We start from the raw sequence: 26,068 nt of genomic DNA, 5'->3' as shown, positions 1-26,068 counted from the left end.
TTTCTGACCCTGGCAGTCAAATGAAAATTCGGCAGGTCTCGAAACGCTTCTGAACTGATCGATGCTTTGAATCGCTTTAGTCACGTGACCGGGTGTTTCGAAACACTTTAGTCACGTGACTTGGGTGTTTCAGATCATGCTTCGGTGCAGTGTTTCAAAACACTTGCGCTTCGGGATCTCGACACTGTGTCGAAACGTCAGTTTCACGTCAGCCATCCCTACTGCCTAGCCTACATATTTTGATGTTTTTGTCTTTTTTTTTTATTTTAGTGGGGGACATCGTCATAATCCTAAGTAGTAAATTTAGTGAGTAAAAGTAAATGTATTCATCCTGTAAATTCTGTCAATGGTGATATTGTACTAAAAGAGTTCAAACTAGTGTAGTCTCCTTCAGTGAAATGAGGCGTTTCATATTTTATGCAGTATTTTAAGTCATGTGCTCATTGGGGAGATGGAAATCTACAGCACAGTTGGAGTGACCCTCACCTCTTTTTCAAGATCTATTCTCTTTTTTTGTTCCTGTAGGTGATTCTTCTGGGACGTGTGGTGACCCGGGCACACCGTCCCACGGCAGCAGAGACGAGAGTGACTTTCGGATACGAAGCAAAGTGCACTTCAGCTGCTCGGTGGGATACGAGCTTTTCGGCTCCGTGGAAAGGATGTGTTTCCCAAACGGCACGTGGTCCGGGACGCAACCCTCCTGCAAACGTAAGAAACACACTGAAAAAAAGTAGTTGAATGGATTTACTACTTTTTTTTTTTTTTAAGGTTACTGGCTGCAAACTATTTATACGGGCTGAATTTAAACAAACGAATTAGGTTGAACAATACTACATTACATTTTTTTGTTTAAATTCATAATATTGATACAAATTCATAATACGCTTGTTTTCACAAAGGCAACCAGAGTGGCTAAAATATAATAGGCTATTTGGTAGTGAGCTGGTTAAGGGAACCAAAACAAAGACAGCCGTTCCGACAAGTAACACACATTTTCAAAGCAGAATATCTGACTTCAGCCTTGTGTTTCAGATAAACAACAAGCATGTTTCTTAAATATTCGTAAACATATTATGGTATTTTTATGCTTTAGAAGAGTCAAAAAGATGCATACAGCCCCTTTAAAGAGTGTTGGAAAAAATAATGGTGTTCACAAATCAGCTAAAAATATTAGGAAGCACAAGTGTTTTCAAAATATCTTCAGCAATAATAATATTAATAAGAAGAAATGTATCTAAGGGGTGACACAGTGGCGCAGTAGATAGTGCTGTCGGCTTACTGCAAGAAAGTCGCTAGTTTGAGCCTCGTCTTGGTCTGTTGGCATTTCTGTGTGGACTTAGCATGTTCTCCCTGCGTTCGCATGTGTTTCCTCCGGGTGCTCCAATTTCTCCCACAGTCCAAAGACATGCAGGACAGGTGAATTGGGTAAAACCTGTGTTGGGCAAGCTACTTGACAAATGTAGTGAGCTAAGCCAGGGGTTCCCAAACTTTTCAGCACGCGACCCCTAAAATAACAATACCAGTGACTCGCGACCCCCAATATCCCCTGAGGTGGTTATAAATACAGAAAACTTGCATGCAATGGCGCACACACACCAATAGACCAAAGTCTATTCTTCGTTTGTTTATTTTTTTTTATGTATTTCAGTGCTGTAAATGGGCCAGAAAGTTTAACCTGATGTTATAAAATCAATCTGCTGCATCTGACGCTATTGCTGTGTCTTTAATATAATGTACTTACCCCAGGGGTCGCAATCCAATAGAACAAGTAAATAAGCTACTATAGTAACTATAAACGACTGTTTTTTTCTCTTCAGTTGGTTATGGATAAAATATGGTAATTCTTATGGTCTAATAATAATGAGTAGATTATTAGACCCCCACTTTGAGAACCACTGAGCTAAGCTATCAGCTACTCTACTTGAAATGTAGCTTAACTACACTAAAAGCTACCCTCTGGAAAATGTAGCAAGCTAGGCTAAAAGCTACTTGGCAAAAGTAGCTTAGCTACATCTAAGCTATTTTTTGCCATTTTTATTTTTAAATCGAAGCAACTTAAATCCAAGTCAATCATATCTTAGTGATCAATAAAACAGTCAATGAAACATATGAGGCAGAACTGTTCAGTTTAGTTATTTACTGTAAATAATATGCTGTACTAAACAGAAACGCATTATAGTATACAACAGCTAAAACAAAAACTTAGATAAAAGCAGGTGTTACACATCTAAAATACTATAGTAATTTATAGTAAATGGAAATATTTTGACAAGCATTATGCATATTGTATATATATTTACAACTCTTCATTAATAAATTACACTACATAATGCAGTCTCTGCTGAAATATCCAGCTTAAACCAGCCTAGGCTGGTTGGCTGGTTTTAGCTGGTTGACCAGACTGGTTTTAGAGGGGTTTTGGCCATTTCCAGGCTGGTTTCCAGCCATTTCCAGCCTGGTCTTAGCTGGTCAGGCTGGAAAATTACCAGCCAAATCCAGCTAAAATCAGCTTGACCAGCCTGGTTTAAGCTGGATATAGCTGGTTTTGGCTGGACTCCCAGCTTGGCTAGAAAAGTAAGTTCGGACGTACTACATCCCCTATTTTGTCATAACGTGACCTACCGGCGTCAGTTGCGTCGCCTCACTTCAATTCATGAATTCTCTCGCGGGGCATTATGGGATAGCGCAGCGTGCATGGGATGCGCACTCCAGAATCTCGCCGGAAGTAGTAAGTCATCCGGGTACTTCTCACCTACTGATTTTTGAATTCTATGAATTCGGACATACTACTCAGCTCACATACTGATTTTAGCGTGCTATATAGTATGGAAGTATTCGGTTTCGGACGCAGCCATGGATTTAATTTCATCGGCTGGACAACGGCTTCACAGCTCTGTAAATGTCGGTGCCGTAACTTATTGATCCGCGATTAGTAAATGTAGCTTTGTGAATGCTACTGCGCTACTTGACTAATAAAATAGCTTCGCTACTGAAAAGCTATTTGATTTAGAAAGTAGCGACTCTACCGCCAAGCTAGGCTACTGCCCAACACTGGGTAAAACATATGCTGGATAAGTTGGCGGTTCATTCCGCTGTGGCGACCCCTGATTAAGAAAGGGACTAAGCCAAAAAGAAAATGAAGGATGAAATGTTTCTTAAGCAACAAATAAGCACATTATTGTGATTTCTGACTGATCATCTGACACTGAATATTAAATCTGTTCAAAACAGAAAGAGAAAACGGCAAACCACATCTCCAATGACTTTTCTACTTTTAAACATATTTAATGTTCTCTATTTAAAATAAGCCCTGATCTTTCTGGTTGCTATAGTGAAGATTTATAATAATAACGAAGGCAAAATGATTTCTCATGAGTGGCTGTGGGTGATTTTGAAAGCAGAAGATGGAAAACCGTGAATTGCTTCTTCCCCGTTTATTCTTATTTAATAATGGACCCTATTTTAAACCCTATAACATGCTTTTCCTTGTTATTTCAGTAGTGCTGCACAGAAGACCGTCCTGTTCCTTTCAATAATGACACTGAATTCTACTCCTAGAAGCAAACGTCGTCTTTATTATACCATAAAGTGGCCATTTATCAGTGACAAACAATAAAATCAACTACCTGATAAATAATATATCACCGTCCACATTGTTACCCGATGTTTTATTTGAGCCTCTTACGGCTGTACAGTTGTCAGAGTCCCACACCATGTAATAAACCCACATCTTTCCCCCAGGCTGTAAAGTCTACAGCACAAATGAAAGATGACTATCCACTTCCAGAGGCGAGCAGCCGGTGTTTTCTTCAGAAACACCATGCACCATCTTGTTTTCTTGCTGCGAGACTTGACTAATGGTGTTTCTCCCAGGGCTCGCGTCTCCCTCAGCACATGACCCGAGCCATTGTGCGGAAATCATTCCTGAGAGATGCCAATTGGCGGCGGGATGCGGGAACAATGACTAATTGAGGGGGAAGGAGACGGACAATAATCCGTCCCACAAGCCGCAAAACATGACAAGCCCTTTGGGAATCACAATGGTCATGGCAAGACAAAAGGAGTTCCCTGTCATGGAGGGGAACCGCAAACGCTGTCATTTTAACAACCGCGCAGACAGATGAGTCCATGCTGAAAGGACGCCAGCGTTCCTCCATTGCAGTCAACCAAAAAAGCATTTGGCTTGGCGGTTTAATAGGTTTCTCAGCCGGTTAATTCACTCAAGCAGCATCACGGCGGCAATAAAGAGCTCTTCGGGTTTTTTGTTCTTTTCATTTTCTCTGTCTCATCGCCCTGCTATGATCTACAGGCCTGTCAAACCATATCTTTAAACTTCATCCCCACTCATTTAAGGCTTACAGGCACTAATACCTCATTCTGTTATAGTCACTGTCCCTTATCGTAGTCATTACATGGTCAGAGACGTCTCTCTAATGATCTCCGCTCCTTCAGACCATCGCTATCTTCCCATCGGTTGTCCATCATCTGGCTTTGCTAGTAGCAGGTTGAAGCCCTTTGGCCTTTAGAAGGGCATGAGTTCTTTGTGGTGTTGATTCAACGAGGCGCAGGGAAACATTTCGATAACACACAACTGATTTTTATGGACTCTTTTTACAAGGCTGTTATGACGTGTTTAAGTTTTTAATAATTAGATTTTTTTTAGGTATAAACATTTCTATGTATTTATTTGTGCTGTCAATCGATTACAAATATTAACTAATTAATAACACTTTTTTTGAAAATTAATCAGCACGAGTGGTCTTCAATGAACCTAAACAAGCACATGTCACTCCGCTGCTAGTCCGTTTGCACTGGCTGCCAGTTGCTGCTCGCATCAAATTCAAAGCTCTGATGTTTGCCTACAAAGTGACTTCTGGCCTTGCTCCTCCTTATTTGCTCTTACTTCTGCAGATCTATGTGCCCTCCAGAAACTTGCGTTTTGTGAATGAACGTCGCCTCGTGGTTACATCCCAAAGAGGGAAGAAATCACTTTCGCTAACGCTCACACTCAATCTGCCCAGTTGGTGGAATGAACTCCCTAACTGCATCAGAACTGCAGAGTCACTCGCTACTTTCAAGAAACGACTAAAAACTCAACTATTTAGTCTCCACTACACTTCCTAATCTGCAATTGCCTCTCTGGATATCACACCAACTGTACCCAAAAAAAAAAATACTAATACTACTAATACTTTCCTTCTTAGACTTTACAGACCTGAAACTTGCCTATAGCACTTATTCATTGTTGCTCTTATAGTTGTGTAAATTGCTTCCTTGTCCTCATTTGTAAATCGCTCTAGATAAAAGCGTCTGCTAAATGACTAAATGTAAATGTAATCAATTAATTCGCAATTAATCACATTTAGACTGAAACTTGTAATTTTGGCTATTCAAATGTAAAATTAATGTAAACGCAAGACAAAAACTATTTAAATTCAAAATATAATTGCTTATTACAATTTTTGTTTAACTTGTAAAACAGATTTCTTCATGTAAACAACATACCCACAATAAACCATCAAGATCCTGGCTTGACAGCCATATTTATTAAAGAAATTAAAACACAGGCATGAAATTATGAGTACGGCACTCTCCAAACGTCAGTGGAGCAGTATGGATTGCATTAAAAGGCAAACACAAATCACATATAGAAGATTTTGTGTTCTTCCACCTGTTAGTAACTCTTTCATGAGCCAGTACTGCACAGTAAATCAGGTTTGGAGACCCCTGTGATGCATTAAGATTTGAGTTTAGGCAACTCACTGTTATTTGAGTGTAGTGAACTCACTGTCATGTTCAAGACATGTCACTTTGAGATGATTTGGTACATTGTAACATGAAGCATTAGAAGTAGCTACCAGAAGTCAGCAATCATTTTAATTCACCACAATGCAGTATTACTGATAACAGACTACTTTTGAATCAAATTCAATTACGGATGCTTCTAGTAGAGAGAGTTTGTATTACTAATTAAAAGCACATAGTCTCATGCAGGCAGACCTTTGACTCAGCAGCATATGGTCTAGTCCACTTGTAATTGCCAAGAACCACCTACTTAGACAATTTTGTGAGCAATATGCACTGGATGATCAATGAACAGACCGTGTGTTTGCCTTCTGAGACTGAGGAACATGATAAAGACATGCCTGGGCAAGACACTTGGGATAGACAGTATATATATTAGAGGTGTGAACCTATACTGGTCTCACGGTTCGGTTCGGTTACGATTATCATGCCTTCGATTCGGTTCGATTCGATATCTCGGTGCATCACGGTGCATTGACGATGCTTTCCATATACAGTGTTATATTTTGGGGGGAGGCTATAACAAGCTGTCTTTATAAACACACAGACACACAGCACCACACTGTCTCTCATTCAAACACATACACAAACATAGACAACACCAAAGAAACAAATAAACGCACACACACGCACACACTTAAGCCCTCGCAACAGGGAGAGCTCGCGCTGAGCGGAGCAGAAAAACGAAAAAAACAAAAAATAAAGAAGCACTTGTCCGACGGTCCCTAACTGAGATCTCCTCTCAGTGCGAGCTCTTCCGGCTAAACAAATATTGCGAGGGCTTAAACGGAGCAGTGGTCGTAATATCGAGCAAAAAAAAATAAAAAGACAGCTGTGAAACATAACCAGCTTTGTCTTTCTGTAGGAAACACACTTTAGATCTTTTTAGGGTAAGAGGTTTTTGAGTTAATGCCGTCTATAACTGAATGTGTGTCAGGAATTTAGAAAACAAAACCAACTGAACCGCGCTCATTTCTGGCGCCCCCTGGATATACAGCGCCCTTAGCATTTGCCTATGGTGCCTATGCCTCGGACCGGCCTTGAGTTGGCTGAGTGTTGTAAATACTCGAGCTCACCTCCCTCACGACAGAGCGCATAGGAGATAAATGACGTCAGTACATAATAACCGGTTATGATTATTACTGAACCGATACCTTATTGTCCGCGTCTGCATCGCGGTGCACCGAAGAAACAATGAATTTTGACACCCCTAATATATATATATATTTATATATATATATATATATATATATATATATATATATATATATATATATATATATATATATATATATATATGTGTGTGTGTGTGTGTGATGTGTGTGTGTGTGGGATCTTGATTGTAGAAATCTGTTCAAGTACTGTACAACCACATAAAAAAGTAAAAAACGCATTATTATTATTATTATATACAGCATTTGCTAGTGTGTTATTTAGTGAATAGTGTAAAATGTTTTTGAAAGTACTCTCTGCCACATAAGATTACAGTGTTAAATAATTGTATTTGATATATTTAAAATATTTTTTAGTATCAATATGTAACGGAAGGAGGCTTTCACGGAGGTACGGATCTAAATGCAGATTTATTTACAATGATTGTAAATCAGGCGAAGGGTCAACAACAGGAGAAAGGTAAGATAAAACAAGGCTAGGAGTAGAAAACATAAAACACAAGGATCTAAGAGCATGGCTGGACAAGGAAATAAAAAGGTTACAGGTTCGTTTTTAACTAACAAAACAAACAAACAACACTCAGCAATGTGTGTGAGCAAATGTGGTGTTGAAATAGTCTGTGTAATGAGTCATTGAGCAGCTTCAGCTGAGTGTTTGCAATTAGGCGAAATTAGGAACTGGTGTGTGTGTGCGGTGCATGCTGTGGTTTGTAATCCATTTGTTGGCAGAGTTCTCCAGTGATCCGCAATAGCTATTACTTCATTGTTAAGTGTCAAATGGTCTTTCAAAAAAAGCAATAAGATGCAATAATAAACAATGATATATGATATTAGGATGTATATATAAAAATAGAGAAAAAAAAGAGTTATTGTCTTTAATCTGTTTTAACATTTCTAACTTTAATTTGAATGTTTCTGTGATGCTTATGTGGAGTTTGTGCACAATTGTACCCTCTAGTTTCCAGTATAAATAACAGCTATTGCAGTATATGAAAATTTGTTCTCGCAACGTCTTATTTTTGGTTTAAAAAAGGAGTGAGGTGCTCATGGTAACCCGAGTTCGATTCCCAGCTTAAGGTCCTTTGCCGAATCTTTCCCCTCTCTCTGCTCCCCTTCTATTCCTGTCTCATATCTACTGTCCTATCTAATAAAGCTGAAAAAACCCTAAAAATTTATTTTAAAAAAGTACAGTTTATGCTTGTCTTTAAAGATATTGGGCATTTTATGTCTCAGAATTACTGTCACTGAGATCATCATCACAATAAATACCAGAAAATATTGCGATCAAGTTGTAAGTCTGATTTGGTGCTCAAATAACATCATGATGAGGAAAATCATTCATATTTTTGTGATGCATTTTTTTAAAAGGAAAAAAAACTGCATTTATTTGAAATATAAAACTTTTCTGTCCACATAATAGTCTTTGCTGTCACTTTTGATTAATGCATGCTTGCTAAATAAAATGATTTATTTCTTTCACACCTAAAAAACGACCCCAAAATGAATACGTCTTATAAGTGCATTTTCTGACAGGCGTCACATAAATAATTGCACCCCATAGAAACACAGCAATTATATAATCAGAAAGCTGAGACGTTTCTTTTAGCTTCAGTACATACAAGTGTTTATGCTTCTGGGTCAAACTGACACAAAGTAATGCAGCAGGTCACAGTATACGCAAATAGGAAAAATAAAATACATCTGTGAACAAGAAAAAAAGAAAGCACACAAAAGAAACAGCAACCCTGTGGTCGCTTACTAAATGACAAGAAAGTTGATCAAATGTGGGCTCTCTTAATAAACAGCTTTTTCTTTTAAAACTCTACAGCGGTGCAGTGTGGAAACCCTGGGACTCCCAGTAATGGACGGGTGTATCGACTGGACGGCACCACCTTTTCACACTCTGTCATCTACTCATGCATGGATGGATACCTGCTGAGCGGCTCGACCACGAGACAGTGCCAAGCGAACGGTACCTGGTCTGGCACTGCACCAAACTGCACCTGTAAGCCAAATACTGCATTACATAAACACCAAAAGCCAAATACACAGCATTTACACAACTGAAGGGGTTATTCGATACTTAATGATATTTAAAGGTGCCATATACTGCATTGGTTCAATAAGTTAAATTGTTCTCTGATTTCTACATAGTAAGTTTATGACTTCGGTAAGTTTAAAAAATCTCCAGAAATGGTTTTATAAGCTTTTTTATTTCTCCATATAATACCCATAGAATCAGAAGGTCCATGATTGACCATATATGGTTTGTGTTATGAATATTAATGAGCTCGGCTCTGACGCGCTGCTCTTACAGACACAGTGTTGGGCAGTAGTGTTGCTACAAGTATTGACACTACTAGCTTAACTACATTTATCAGTAGCATGGCGATAGCGTCGCTACTTTCTAAATCAAATAGCTTTTCAGTAGCAAAGCTGTTATTTTAGTCAAGTAGCGCAGTAACCACACAAGCTATTTTACCAATCATCAAGTGACGCCCCCGACATTCACAGAACTGTGCAGCCGGTGTCTGGCTGATGAAAGTAAATCCATATGATAGTAAGAATGGCGAATTCTTCTCGAAAACACCTTTTTTGGGAGCCACTGTCACCTCTTGCTTTAACGTCGCCACGCCATTGGGCTGACACAAGAAACTTGCTTGATGGAAAGATGACTGTAGAGGAATTATTTCTGAAGCAGGACAATAGCTTGAAGTACATGTCTGAAAATTAATTCTGATGCTGTGCTCTTGTTAGAGTTGAATTGGTCTTAAATCTGTTTATTATTTGTTCTGCAAATGTGTCCAAGTGCACTTATATGATGCAAAAGTATATATAGTAGTTTAATGTAAATACATTAGAATTTAAAATACTTAAAATACTATAGTGTTTTTGAACAATACTATAGGGAAGTAATTCAATTAGTTTGCTGTAATACTTTTACAGTTGCAATACAAAAACAGCTATATATATATATATATATATATATATATATATATATATATATATATATATATATATATATATATATATAGTTGAAGTAAGAATTATTAGCCCCCCTTTGTATTTTTTTTATTTTGTTTTTAAAATATTTCCCAAATGATGTTTAACAGAGCAAGGAAATTTTCACAGTATGTCTGATAATATTTTTTCTTCTGGAGAAAGTCTTATTTGTTTTATTTCATCTAGAATAAAAGCAGTTTTTAATTTTTTAAACACCATTTTAAGGACAATATTATTAGCCCCTTTAAGCTATATTTTATTTCGATAGTCTACAGAGCAAACCATTATTATACAATAACTTGACTAACTACCCTAACCTGCCTAGTTAACCTAATTAACCTAGTTAAGCCTTTAAATGTCATTTTAAGCTGTATAGAAGTGTCTTGAAAAATATCTAGTCATATTATTTACTGTCTTTATGGCAAAGATAAAATAAATCAGTGATTAGAAATGAGTTATTAAAACTGTTATGTTTAGAAATTTGTTGAAAAGACCTGCTCTCCGTAAAACAGAAATAAGGGAACAAAATTAACAGGGGGCTAATAATTTTGGGGGGCTCTTAATTCTGAATTCAACTATATATATATATATATATATATATATATATATATATATATATATATATATATATATATATATATATATATATATATATATATATATATAAACCCTATTGTATTATTTTTTTCAAATCTGGAGCGATGATAATGGTCCAAAAACTACTACACCCAAATTTATATGTCATAGAAAAATATTAAATACAAATTTTAATTAGAGAAAAAAAATCAAAGAGAAGCAAAAATATATATACAAATTTAATTACATTTTTTTGCAGAAAGTATCATTTTTGATTTAGAATGGCTAACCACGTCCATTGTAGAACAAAAAATTCAATTCAAACAGTATTCGTTATTAATGTGCAGTAAGAGAAAAATCATGGTTTGGGGTTACATTCAAAATAGGGGAGTGCGAGAGATCTGCAGAGTGGATGGCAACATCAACAGCATGAGGTATCAAGACATTTGTGCTGCCCATTACATTACAAATCAAATTATAAACGTATAACATTTATAATAATCAAATGAAAATCAAATAGTGGAAAATTCGATCATATCATTAATTAGCAAATGAATAATAATAATAGTAATAATAAAAATGAAAAAAGGTACTTTTTTGAGGCGATAAAATAAATAGGGCCCCTGGGTTTGCCGTCCCAGCCAGACCAGGGGCCTCATGTATCAACGCTGCGTACGCACAAAAACTTTGCGTACGCCAGGTTTCACGCTCAGAATCGCTCACGTTTGGATTTACTAACAATGAACTGAACGTGGGAATGTGCGCAGCTTCACGGCAGCTTTCTGGCAGGCGTACGCACATTTTTTGTGCGTGTCTGTTTTATTTCCATTGGCGACTCCTAGAGGCAGTTGTGTTAAATTCCTCTCTACAAAGTGTCTGAGCCTTGCAATGGCAGCTGTATGAGACGGGTTCAGCAGGTATATAAGGTTTCCATACCATACAGTTGACCAGCTAAACATTAAAGCACAATTTGCAGCAGTCGCCTGTTTTCCCAATGTAATCTGAGCAATCTACCGCACACACATTGCTATAAAGACACTATCTGAAGATGAATTTGCATGCGTGAATCAGAAACATTTCCATTCAATAAATGTGCAAATAAAATATGATGCTTATTGATATGAACTTATTGATGATTCCTACTTGTCTTTCTCGTGATAAATAGTTGGCAAAATCTGATATGTAGCGGGGGAAAAAACAAGAAAGAGTTCATCAGACGCTGGATTCGAGCCGAGTTCAAGCTCGAACGTATCAATACATGATCACAAGCGTCTTACGAGCTGCGCCACTGAGACTGTTAAACGTCCTGCAACATTTTACAGATATGAACCACACTATTTCTTTTTTTTTTTAATGCACTAAGTGCGATGTTCAGACCCAACTGTGTTGACCGCATCAGCTAAACTCTCCCACTCTATTTTTTTCTTTTGTTGTTAATTCCGGAGAACTAACTTGCAAATAACACCGCTTTCCTCCGGTCTACCTCCGAAAGCAGCACCTCCAATTCACATTCTGTTCAAAGTTTCTCTTTTTGCTTGCTTTTGCCATTGCTTTTTTGTTGGGTTTTGCCATTAGCATAGTTATTAGCATATTCATACGGGGGAGGAGGCAGGGAGGGGTTTTGTGCTCGTGCATGTTGCGCTCAGTTTCACGTTCATTCAGATGTACAAAAGAATATGCGTGAGATTCGGCGTACGCAGTGTTTCATACATCTGAATTTTTTTCTGCGTACGCACATTTACAGCTTTGTGGGTACGCAACGTTTTAGTATGATTTCCACGCAAGTCTTCGTACATGAGGCCCCAGGTCCCTGGCTATAGGCTGGTCAAGCTGGTTTTAGCTGGTCATCTTCCAGCCTGACCAGCTACACTGTAAAAAATAATTCCGTAAAATTTACGGTAAAAAAACGGCAGCTGTGGTTGCCAGTACTTTACCGTTAAAAACACGGTACAAACCGTAAAAGTAATTTTTCATTTTTACGGTAAATTACCATATTTTATTAATTTATAGAGGTAATATGTCTGCATTTTGAATGATCAACATCTACACGTCTTTTGTTACACAGTTAGACACATTAGTACACCCACATGCTGTGGTGATGAGGAAGTTACATAATGAGCCAATGCTCATCACAATCAACTTTGCCCACAAGCAATTAAGAGTATCAGCATAGAGAAGGTGCTCAGTGTCATTCACACAGCTACTAAACACCAGTATGGTAACACGCATAAAATTAAAGTCATGAAATAAACATGGTTTATCAACTTTAGATGTAACATAAATCTCTAATGTACATAACTGATGGGGAAACAACTAAAAAGATCCATATTAATGTCAACAAAATGCATAAAAAGTGATGTGCCATGCAGGGAATTCTGGGAAAGTCAATTTATGGTTATTCGCCGTATATATTAAGGAAACATACTGTAACCAGGTTACAGATTTGTACTGTAGCATTTTTACAGTTTTTTACCGTTGAAATCACGGCCATTTTTTACAGTGTAAGGCCAGGCTGGAAATGGCTGGAAACCAGCCTGGAAATGGCCAAAACCCCTCTAAAACCAGCCTGGTCGACCAGCTAAAACCAGCCAACCAGCCTAGGCTGGTTTAAGCTGTTTTTTTCAGTAGGGGTAGCCCCAGGGCCCAATATGTAGCCCTGGTAACACACACATCAATTGGTTTAAAAACTACTGCAATAATAGTTTTGAGTAAGTTTGAGTAATGACAAAGAGCCTCGCAAAACAATAAAACAGCTTAACCTGCATAATGTTTCTCGCTAAGTTGACATTATCATCCATAATCACATTGACATAAAATCATCCCATAATGCTCTCGAATGTTATAACCGTGGGTGTTTTCAGTAGCAAATACTGTTGACTGGACTGACTCTGATGGATGCAGCGCTACATGTGTTTATCGAATGGGCCAAAAGCGGTGATACATGACTGTGTCCAAAGGAGGAGTCGCATTAGCATTTAGCGTTAGCCATTTCTCACTATCAGCTGACATGTTTACGTGCAAGGCCGCTGATGGATTTTACAAAACATCTTTTTTTTTTTTTTCAAAAGACACAAAACGTATGGCAACCCGGCTGTGACAAATAAGTAATGGTCCGGCATAAATCAATAGGGGAAATTAGGATGTTGCTACGGTTGGGAAATAATTAAATAAACGCACTGATCGAACAGGGTTTTGTCAAGTGCAAAACTACAAATTTGTTTCATCAGGATTCCTGTGGCGCCGCATTTCTTTTTCGCATCTTTCCAGTCCAGCCGCCTCTTATTTCTCCATTGGAAGGAATGATAATTGTAAAAGATGTGGGGAATTGATTTGAAGTCGCACCTCTGGGAAGCCAGTGGAAAGGGAGCTGTGCTACTATTGATTTCTTTATATAATAACAAGATCTATCATTGGAAATAAAAAGCCGCGGGTCCTGAAGATCGCTGTAAGCGTAAATGAGTTGTTAAAGATGATTTGTGAGCGTGGCTCCCTGACGTTTGTTTCGATAGCTTCAATCAAAAGCTATGATTGCCATCTTATGAGCCGCATTACATATTGAATAAAGGTTGTTGTTTGGCACTTTGTAAATTTAGCTCAGAATAGCTCATAAACATCACAATCTTTGCTTTTCAGTGATCAACTGTGGAGAGCCAGGAGTGCCGGCCAATGGACTGAGATACGGTGAAGACTTTACCATTGCGCAAAACATCACTTTTATGTGTCAGCCCGGCTACACCATGGAGGCCGAGAGCTTCTCCACCATCACATGTACTGGAAATGGTACCTGGAACGCCCCTGTGCCTTTCTGTAAAGGTAAGAATTTGAATGTTAAGAAAACACACACAAAAAATGCTGGGTTGCACAAAATAAGTATTGAACACGTCGCCATTTTTCTCGGGAAACATGTTTCTGAAGGTGCTGTTGACTTGAAATTTTCGCCAGATGTTGGTAACAACGATAGAAATCCATATATGCAAAGAAAACAATAAATAATTAGTTTACAAATTATGTGTAATAAAATGAAATCACACAGAAAAAGTATTGAACACATGAAGAAAGGGAGGTGTAAAAAGGCATGAAAAGCCAAGACAGCAGCTGAAATCTCTCAGTAATTCTTCAGCAACGCTCTGCCCTTCCCTAGGGTGGACATTTCAGCAAGACAATGATCCAAAACACAGGCAAGGAAACTCTCAAAAGGCTTTCAGAGAAAGAAAAATCAAGCTGTGGAATGGCCCAGCCAATCACCCGACTTGGATACAATAGAAAATACGAAATAAAGCTCAGATTTGATAGACGAGACCCACAGAACCATCAGGATTTTCATATTCTGTTGAAGTCTGTGAAAAAATCTCACCTAAGCAATTCATGACTTAATACTTCATATAAAAGGACTCTCATATGGAGAATAAAGAACATTTCAGTAGTTTAGTAGTTTCTCCTTCTGTCATTTCGTTGTAAATAAATATAGGCCTACACTGTTTGCACGCTTAAATTATGTCAAAACAAATTTTTATTTGGATGCGATTTTATTTATGACTTTGCCCTGCCCTAATATATATATATATATATATATATATATATATATATATATATATATATATATATATATAAGGACAGTAACTATTTTAAAATATTTAAAATTTCTGAGAGACAAGTCGGCAGCCTGTCATTGAGCAGACCAAAGACAGTTGACGTTGTCCGTCCACAAGATGGTAACAGAGACCGCATAGAGGAGGAAAAACTCAACTCAAGTCATCAAACTAATAAGTGACTCTCTAAGTCGATCTTGCAGTATATATATATGAGCAATGGCACTTGTGGGAGGTGTGCGTGTGCCTTAGTGTCCCACCAGTGACGATGTACAGTCATATTGCAAAACCCTTTTGTAAGAGGAACTACTTTATATATATATATATATATATATATATATATATATATATATATATATATATTTATTTATTTATATTTATATATAAATCAGATGTCGCGTTAACCGAATATATTTCGTCATTGACGGATTTTTTTCAGCAGTGACGATAAAATCTGAAAGTGATCCGTCATTTTGACGGATTTTGCTGAGGGTGATCTATTGTAATTTGTAGCTAATTGTAATTCCTACTCTTGTCCAGCTGATGGCGGTTATCCTTGTTTTGTCTCCTCTTTGTCACCGCTGCGTACAGTTGCAAAAATCTCACAGCAGCTGAGCGTGAGAAGTTTCTTTAAACGGCCAAATAGTTGTGATATTAATAATAAAGGAGGAAAAAAGGAAAGTGATGCAGTGGACGATGAAGAACAAACAGACAAAAATCATCAGTCGCAGACAGCTGTTACGAGCCAACCCAGCGGCAGCAAGGAGGTCAGGTGCTTTGGAGTGCGTTTTGAGCAGAGGGGTGCAGAAGGAGCGCGTGCTGTAGTATTTTTCCCGGTGAAACGAGTGCTTGCAGGATCGGGAAATCCCACATTCAGAGAATCCAGCAAACTTAGTTCTGATCACAGGAGCCTTAGGAGAAATGTTTCCTAACTACAAAACGCTGGCTGAAGTGGCTATAGTAATTCCGGTCTTTGGTCACAAGAAGTCGACATTCTGAGGCGAAGATATAGAATTGAAAGACAACTGCCTCTGCATCAGTCTCCCTTGATGTGTTTGATTACACACAGGCAAGCACCCAGTTCAGGTCAACGCAAGAGGAAGATATGAGTTAGGGCAGATATTAGGGTTTTGTTCATGTCAAATAAATAAATGGATAATTTATTTTATATATATAGCCAAGCCTGAAATTATCCATTTTATATATATTTAAAAATATTTAGAGCACGAATCACATGATTATATAAATTTAGGGATCACAGTGAAGCTTCAGAATACTAATTAATTTTGCGTCTTAAATCAACTGAAACATTAAAAACTTGTGATGCAAAAATTTAAATTGGGCGTACATATTATATATGACAAATGAACATTTACAGTATTTACTAATTTAATGAAATGTAATGCAGCGACTAACATATTAAACTGAACTGCTCCAGTGTTAGCCAATTTGCCATTACTCCCACAGGCCTCAGGATTAACAGATTAATCCCGCATGCACTTCCTCTGCCAAGTAAAGCCAAATAGTTATATTGTTCACATGGCAAGGCTTAAGATTACTGACTCTCTGATATATCCGCACATCTGGCCCAGACGCCGCGAGCATTCGACGCACAGATGCTTCTCCCAGAGCGAACCGAGGTCTACCAGCTTTCTGTCTTCGTCATCATGATGGATGTCTTGTTTGAAACGTAGAGCTAAAAAGGGGAGGAATGTTTATCCACCCTTGTAAGTCATCTTTTCTTGTATGATTGCGGTGAACAGTCATGTTTTATCAACCAATCACGCCGTTTGACAAATGACAATCGTACGACGGAGAACACAAACGCATTCGCAGGCGGATTGTTCACCCCTTAAGGGCTTTCCCGTCCCCATTATTATAATCAGCTTTGACCTATGAGCCCTTGGATTTCTTGTAATTAATTTCACAAATGACTCCTGTCATCTTCCCACCGCCCGGAGATGAAGTAGTGCTGAATATATCAAGTGATATGAAATTGAATTTCAGGTTCGGACATTGCATTTGTGATGCTCACCAGCTCACTGGCCCCCAATGCCATTTGGCTGAGCTCATTTAGATAGACACAGATGTCTCATTTATTCGGCCTCCTCAGCTCTCTTAAAGGACATGTTGTGAATGCATGTCTGATGAGCCCGTCAACTTCATATCCTCGCTCTGAACTTCACTTATTAAAGGGGTAGTTCACACAAAAATCCCCCACATGGTCATACATACAAGATGTAGGTGAATTTCTTTCTTTTATTTCTTCAGTTGAACATTAAAGTAGATTTTGAGCTGAATCCAGGCTCATTGGATAGTCAAATAATGGCAGTAAATAGTGACAGGTTTTTTTATTATTAAAATCCCACTGATATCCAGTATTAAAGGGATAGTTCACCCAGAAAGACAGTTTTGTTAAGTTACTCACTCACATGGTCATGCAAGATGTAGGTGACTGTCTATCTTTCCTCAGTAGAACATTAAATAAGATTTTTGATAGTCATATAATGGCAGTGAATGGTGACAGGCTGGTTCAGATTAAAAATCCCACTGATATCCAGTATTAAAGGGATAGTTCACCCAGAAAGACAGTTTTGTTAAGTTACTCACTCACAGAGATGTATAAAGTACTAGAGACCCATACTTAAGTAAAAGTACAAGTGCTTTATCAAAAATTTACTTGAGTAGAAGTAGAAGTGCTCTTTAAGCACCATACTTAAGTGGAAGTACAAAAGTATTCAACATTTTTTGTACTTAAGTATTGCAAGTAGTTTATTTCAAAATGTACTACTCAAGTACTGAAAGTAAAAGTACAAGTATTGTGTAATGTAGTTATTAAAGAAAGCAGTCAAAATACACTAATTGTTTAGTTTATTTTAAATATCTTTTTGGGGTACTTGATTAAGCAGAACGAAAAGAAACATGGCTTATGATACTGTTTTTCTCAGTAAATAGTTTCTATGGTACAGGAACTCACATCGTCAGGCCCTTTTACCAGAATATGCCTTCACTGATGAGATAATTCAGCATGTTCACTCACATACATTCTCTCTCTCTCTCACACACACATACTGCCCTGCACACACCTAAATGTACACTCTCTCCCCACTCTCACACATTCATACACTCTCACACACACAGTTCTCTCTCTCTCTCTCTCTCTCACACACACATGTTTGTGAATTGTGGGGACATTACATAGGTTGCAATTGTTTTTTCACTCTCTCTTACACACACACACACACACACACACACACACACACACACACAGACGCACACACAGGTACAATCACACTGTTTTCTCTTGCACATTATTCACTCTCACTCACACACACACAAAGACACACTCACACTTTGGGAGTTTTAAAGTTTGATTGCTTTAAAATAAAAAGCTTTAAACTAAACAAGCAAACTAAATCCTGCTTCACAAATTCACTTGATTTTGATTTTATTGTAAAAAAACAGGAAAATGAAATTCTAAAAAAAAATTCTAAATTCTAAATCTGAAATATTTTATGGCTTATGGCTATGATTTAGTAATAATTGTTATTTATTTTTATCATGTTTTTAATTAAATTGGTCTTACAGTTCATATTTTCTGTAGTATATTTATTAATTCTGGTACTTTTACCATAAACCAACATCTCAACCATTTGGTAGAGGCTGATATTTTAGAAATAATGTGATGTGTTGAATAAAAATGCACTGATTGTGTTAACTAGCGACATTAGGAGTTAAGAAATGCAATAAAAAAAATTCTATTGCTTTTGTCTTGGTGTGACAGTTAAAGGGTTTTTTGTAATAAAATGTTGTCCTTTAATACAGCAGTCAGATATACGAACTGTGCCCTTAATTTGACCTGCTTAAAGAAAACACTCTTCCTGGATGTATCAAACAAAACTCATGCACAGAAGACAGCATGAGCATTTACAGCTAATAAACTCATGTCAATATTATCCCGCCTGCTTATTGAGCGCTGACAGGCGGGTCTTACACGGCTATGATTGGTTATTGTCCTCAACAGAAAGGGCTTTAGAAATATAAGCGCTGTTCACCCATGGCGGGAAGAATACGCGGTTATCACAGGTAATAGACACAGTGGAGAAAACTTGGCACGCTCATGTCTGGATCCACACCTTTAACAGCTAGGAAGAGAGGAAAAGTTACCTTACAAACTGGCCAACGGGTCAAATGTCCAAAGTGAGAGAGCGAGAGATAGGCAGAGGTGAAGTTTTACAACATTTCTCCCTAATAGTAAACTAGCGGCTGGTATGCTGTGCCGCCTCGCCCTCGCGCCTCCGTCCTTCGCCATAGTATTGCGACATCGCTCAAAGGAGATAAATGACGTCATCACGTAATAACCGGGTATGACCTATTACTGAACTGATATCAATCATTTTGACACCCCTAGTAACGAGTAACGATGCAGCACATAAAAAATCTATCGGAGTAAAAGTATTAAACTCATGGAAAATATGTACTTAAGTAAAAGTGGAAGTAGGAGAAAAAAATAATACTCCAGTAAAGTACAGATACTGCCTTTTAGTACTTAAGTACAGTAGTGAAGTAGTTCTACTTCGTTACTATACATCTCTGCTCACTCACATGGTCATGTAAGATGTAGGTGACTGTCTATCTTTCCTCAGTAGAACATTAAATAAGATTTTTGATAGTCATATAATGGCAGTGAATGGTGACAGGCTGGTTCAGATTAAAAATCCCACTGATATCCAATATTAAAGGGATAGTTCTCACAAAAATGCCATGTTCCTGTTTGTTTACCCACCCTCATGGTCATCCAAGATGTAGGTACCTTTCTTTCATTCTTTAGTAGAACATTACACAAGATTTTGAGCTGAATCCAGGGTCATTGGATAGTCATATAATGGCAGTGAATGGTGACAGTAGTTCAGATTAAAAATCCCACTGGTATCCAGTATTAAAGGGATAGTTCACCCAGAAAGCTCAAAATCTTCTTTAAAGGGCCATGAAACCCCCTCGTTTCAGCAGGGTGTTTTCACACCTCTACTTTGGAAAAAGTCAGAAAAGTGGGCGTGTCCAGCTCTGTTTAGGGGGGAGTGTCGGAGGAACTAAAGTGGGATGGTGTGGGAGTGTCTATTTGGGCACGCGCGAGTTTCAGTCAAAATACACACACATGAGAAAGTGATGGTGTTTAACCTACATGGACATCTGTAGTCGAATTATTTGCCAAATTATTAAATGGTGGACTTTAACTGCAGTTTGGCTCTTTCATTCAGGGAATTCACACGGCGAATGAGAGAAAAAAACCTCAGCATTTCCCGGAAACTTAGATGCACATGGCAGGTAGCGTCAGAAAACCGCGTGTGTTATTCCGGTCACAAAATGCGGTGCTAACAAGTTTGCACTCAGTGCAATAGTTAACTTAATTCGATACGAACAAACTGAATAAACAAAGAGCACTGGTCGCTCACTTACCAAATCTGTAGAGACAGGACAATCACCAGCAACTAGAGCCGCGTCTTTATGAAGAGAAGACTACAAGCGAATCCGGATTTCAGCGTTTGCAGATGAGAACAGCTCTCAGGTAAACAATGTTCCTCCTTAGACACGTAAGTTATTGTTGTCGAGCGTCGCGTACACTGTTAATCCACACGTGAGTCTGAGCTCTCACAGAGAGAAAATGAAAACGAAACTTAATGGCAGCAAACTATAAAAGCAACACTTCACGCTTGTTTTGCCAACACAACGTGGCGTCTCTGTGGTGTAAACACTGTGACAGTAATGAATATTAATGAAGTTGCACAATAGAGCGCGCTGATTGGTTTGAACCAAGCCTTGCTCATGCATTAATGCAGCACACTGTAAGACGTAATAAGACACACTCTGGCACAGACGCCCAGTCTGCACGCTGGAATACATGCTATTATGTCATGGCCGTGACGCAGCTTCAAAAATTCGTTTCAAACCGGAAGTACGAATTTGCTTGAAATAACGCAAAAACAACCAATTTACACTTTTTAGTGAAATATAGGTGTCCTAATAGTGTTTTTAGCAGTGTGGGACACATATACGACTGTCAACAGCTCAAAAAATGTGTTTTGGTGTTTCATGACCCTTTAATGTTCTAGTGAAGAAAAAAAAACTCACCTACATCTTAGATGACCTGTGGGTGAGTAAATGAACAAGACACTTTCATTTTTGGGTGAACTTTTCCCTTAAATATGCATGCGAAAGTGTGTTAAAAATGAGCCCCTCCCAGCACTGTCAAACGCTGCTGGATCCTGACATTGAGTGTGTGCGTCCCTTCTGTCTCTTGACTTCAGGTGCAGACTGTATTTATGAAATATTCATTAGGTTAGGAGCCCCGATCTGGTCCAAGCCTCCAGTAGAGGACGCCAGCAGTGATTCTGATTAATTCAACATATCTGAGGCTTGATTATTGGTGTTATCAGAAGAGTTGACAACATGGTCTGCTCAGAAAGAAGCAGCGGACACTCTTTCATTAGCTACACCTGTTCTACTGCTCACTGATGCAAATATGTAATCAGCCACATGACTGAAACTCGATGGCTGTATATGCATCTTGGTTTAGGGTTGTTAGAGCCATAAAGAGCACTAGAGATTTGTCTTTTAATTTTTGTAATATTTTTCTATAATATTGTATTGTTTGTATAGGGATGCAAAGTTAGTGCCATTTGATGCAGTATTTAATATTATTATTTGAGATATTATGGTGTGTGCATGACGTTTTATGTGTTCAGTGGTGCTATACGTCATATGTATGCGTAAGCATCTGGAAAAAATGATCAGAAAGAAGGAAGGGGCTTGATGATAGACAGTCTTTTGACCGTTCTAAAATCATATTTATTTCGAAACTTGATAAAGTGTACATAGTTCTTTTGTTTGTATTTTGATTATTGTTGTTCTCGACAAACAAAAAAGTAAACACCACATTGCAAGTTTTTGGTTTTGCGCGTCAAATCCTTTGTTTCGAGCCCCTATGGAAATGGTGAAGAACTTGAAGAATTAGATCGCCATTACAGGGTAGAGGGGGGACCATGCTGGATATCAAGCGCTTTGTGCTGTATAAAATACGCCTATGGAAAGTCCCTGTAAACAACCAATACCCGTGTGTGTGTGTGTTGCTCCATAAGTGTGGGCATGTGTCATCATGAGTGCCCATTTGAGCAAAGCATTGGCTTCCTGTCTGGCAGAGTGTGATTGATTTTAAAGGCTGGTGTGGTACCTGAGGACTGATAACCAGGAAGAGGACTTACCTCGCTGACTTGCGCGGGCAGTTATTGGAAAAGATGGGGCTTCCAAGACAGATATAGTATTCAGTGACTTCAGTGGTGTTAGCAGAAGCAATTAATCTCTTTAGCTAACCGGACCTGCTGGTACTGCTATCTGCTTGTTAAGTCACAGTTTCCGGGACCCAAATGCTGTCAGACTTCTGCTGTATCCCCTTATTCACTATTCCCTTCACTATTATAGACTACTTTATACCGACATGAACTGGAAATTGCAACCGTTTTTTGTTTCATTTTATGATGCAGTTCCTAAAGAAACAGAATATTAAATGAGAAAACAGTGGGCGTGGCTTGTATTTTTACTGCGAGCTGATTGGATTTAGTGGAGCGTTTAATTCAGAAAGATTGGGGAAACGGTTTGGGGAGAGTTATTACCAAGTGTGCCGCAAGCCTGCTTTTGAGTGAAGGTCTCGGCCGTTAGATCGCCCCCTGGGGGCTGGCTGCAGTACAAGTCATAAAGCCCGCCTCCTCCGTGTTAATGAAGGAGACTTGAGCCCAAATAAAAAAATTAATTACATTTGCAATAAAATGTCCCGACAGATGGTTCTGGTCGATTAAGGCACTGGTTATTGTGCTGAAATAGGTGCAGATCTTCATTTTTGTAAACAGTTTGTTTTTAGCAGTAATTTAATGCTGGGCGTGTCATCGTGATTGACAGCTGTGATTGACAGTTTCTCAAAGCAGCGCGTCTGAGCTTCGGCAGGAGACTGAAGTGTTATTATTCGATTTCTGTGTTATTTTACCGTGACAAAATGAGTTCAGCAGTAAACTACAGTTTCTGACATACATGATCCTGGTGGAACACTGTTTATTCGCTAAGGTCAGGGCTTTTTTCGGGCTTTATTAGTTTGCTGATACACGCCTAACCACCCAGATAGCAAAATACACTCGGGCCAGTTCCGGCTAGATTCTCGCCTGCCGGAGACTTACACCTCAGACTGACTACCTCTGCTGGACCTACTCCGGATGCCTGGACTCACTGCCCGATTCCAGCCCGAGTCAATCAAGCGAGCCGGCGCTGCCGCATGCAAGCCGGAATCAGCCCGCAACGCCGCGAGTAGGTTATGCGCTGCGGTCCGGAGCTGGCGCGATTGAATATATAAAACCCTCATATTTGTTAACGTTATTACATCCATTTGTGTTGATATGACAGCAAACGCATGCTGAGAAGTTCGGGGGGTGTGGTTAATTTTACATAAAGTGTTTGGTTGGAAGCTCGACTCCGCTCATTTTCGCGGCTCCTCCTCTGGCTCCATCAGACAGTCCTTCTGCGCATGTCAAGGCTCCAATTTCAGCAGTCTTTTGCGACAGTTTGTGCCCGTCAAGCAGGCGTTTTGCCCTCAAGGCTTTCAATGGGAAAAGGGGCTGTTGCGTCGTCCATATTTTTTTACAGTCATTGGTTATTACAGCCTGACAGACTCCTCCTCCTGTTCATCATTTCTGTTTTTTGTCAAAACTAACAGCTGAAGGGGCGTGGTTAAGTATGTCAGCCACGCCCTATGTCTCAGACAGACCTAATCTGAGAATTGAACTGAAAACTAACTGATTCAGATGGCAATTTCAGACGACAAGAGCAAACAATATTAGTTTTCTTAATGATATGCACAGATGAATTCACCACAAAACTAGCAATGTGAGCTAACAAATTCAATATGGTTAATTTTAATTTCATGTGTACTTTACATGTCACTCATCACAGATTTCTGGGATCCAAATGCTGTCGGACTCTTGCTGTATCCCCTTATTTACTAATCCCTCCACTAATATAGCCCACTTAAAGGTGTGAATAAAGGGACGCTGTTTTATTTGTGTTTTGGTTGTTCTTGATCAGACCCTGTGATAGTTATATTAGATTTTATTTAACACTTTGCAAGCTGTCTGTTAGTAATGAAACAAAGTATTTTGATTTCTGTTATGTATACAATGTTAATTTGAAAAATTAATAATCATTTATTTAGAAACTTATGCTGATAGGATGCGAGCCCCTCTTTTCTTACCCCACCCCACAGGTGAGTGGGCTTGACAAACCACCTGTAGAAAACACACTCTTTCGTCTCTCTGACACTTTAATCCACAAATGCGCCAGTTTTTGCACCAGACACATTTACAATCACACCTCGGGCCCTATCATAAACCCAGCGCAATAAGGCGCAAGACGTGCATGGCGTAATTTGTTGCTATTTTCAGAGCAGCTAATTTTCTGCAACTCTAATTTTCACGTTTTGCGCCAAATTATTTACATAGCAAATCCATTTGTGCCACTTTGTTGCTATTTTTAGGAAACTGAAATAGGTGGCGCCATTAACCAACTAAAAGTCCAACACAGAGTGCATTAGTTATGCACCTATACGGTTCAAGCGCTTACACATTGCTACAGCAATACACAAATATGTTAAAGGATTAAAATGTTTTCAATTATTATTTATATAATATATTATATTTATATTTAATATTTATATTATATTATTATATATCTACATAAAATATAAAAAACACTACCCAATGCCTTCATCTGGAGAGGCTTTTTAAAATGAATTCATCACAATTTGCATTTGAATAATGTCATTATAATTAGCAGTATTATTTATTATATGCATATTTATATTTGTTTTAATAAAAACCAATTTAGATTTGTACACCTGTCGGGTTTTGGAGACGTCTGCCTCGCCATATGGGGCATAAGAAGAGGACGTGTTGTTGTTTTTTGACCAAACGTTTCGTTATTATTCCTCATTTATTGGTTTGCTGGATATTAGAACTGAATTTAGAAATAGTTTTAAAACAAATCTTTGTGCTTAACAAACTAAATTAGATACGTAGGCTAATAGATGTCTTCAGTGGAGTGAGTACAACACTGTCTCCTTATCCATCTAAGTAAAGGAGTAAAGAGTAAAAGCAAGGTAAAGCGGCCGAATGGAGGAGGCTCGTTCTTTATCCTCATAATGCAGATTGTCTGTTTATCTGTTTTCTTGCTAGTGAAGCGTTCAGTTTTTTCACTTACAAAGTCGTTATGTAAATACCACATGCGCCATGGTGGATGCATCTGACTCTTAAAGGGAATGAGAGATGAGACTCTGATTGGTTTAATGCACAATATGTTCAAAACACAACCAGAGCTCATTAAGAGAATAAGCACAACCCTGTTAGACCATGTGCCGGGGCACAGAGCGTATTTTTCCATCCTTAAAATAGCAAAAGTGAATTCAAACAGGCCCTTAATGCTTTCGCGCTATGCGCTTTAGACTTTGCGTCTAGATCATTAAAACAGAACCCCATATCTTTAAAAAAATACAAATAAAGATTGCGCAAGTGGGCTTGATAAAACACCTGTAACAATCTTCTCTCTCTAAAAAAACACTTCTAACTCTAGCACCTAATTCTCTGGGCACAGACAGTTTCTTTGTATAATTAGCTCTGTGTGTATTACCTCTTTTTATTGAATCGCTGAATGCCTCCTCAATTGTAAGTCACTTTGGACAAAAAGCATCTGCTAAATAACTAAAAATAAATATTTAAGGTGCTTCAGGGGATATTTAATGTGTCTTGCTTTGTGGATAAGGGATTTATAAAGATAAACTACGAAATCTTAAGTTCAAGACACTTAAAGTATGGGAAAAACTACCCTGATGAT

General features: G+C 38.4%; 2 protein-coding genes across 19 annotated transcripts in view; both read left to right on the top strand.

The window, feature by feature from the left end:
• Positions 1–26,068, top strand: part of ppt1 (palmitoyl-protein thioesterase 1 (ceroid-lipofuscinosis, neuronal 1, infantile)) — an 847,627-nt gene that overhangs the window by 352,042 nt on the left and 469,517 nt on the right. The gene's annotated exons all lie outside the window — the stretch shown is intronic.
• Positions 1–26,068, top strand: part of csmd3b (CUB and Sushi multiple domains 3b) — a 1,026,877-nt gene that overhangs the window by 923,141 nt on the left and 77,668 nt on the right. For all 18 annotated transcript variants that reach the window (XR_015517226.2, XR_015517225.2, XM_087296029.2 and 15 more), the window contains 3 exons: positions 526–708; positions 8,806–8,982; positions 14,190–14,369. Coding sequence is in view for 16 of the 18 variants with exons in the window: in XM_087296029.2 (XP_087152155.1) it covers positions 526–708; positions 8,806–8,982; positions 14,190–14,369 (540 nt within the window). In the remaining 2 variants the exon portion in view is untranslated. The remainder of the gene's footprint in view (positions 1–525; positions 709–8,805; positions 8,983–14,189; positions 14,370–26,068) is intronic.

The sequence above is a fragment of the Danio rerio genome, chromosome 19 (assembly GCF_052040795.2).
Source record: "Danio rerio strain M-AB ecotype USA chromosome 19, GRCz13ab, whole genome shotgun sequence".
Classification (NCBI taxonomy): Eukaryota; Metazoa; Chordata; class Actinopteri; order Cypriniformes; family Danionidae; genus Danio; species Danio rerio.
The sequence above is the reverse complement of the archived record's forward strand: the minus strand, read 5'-3'. Positions and strand labels throughout refer to the sequence as shown.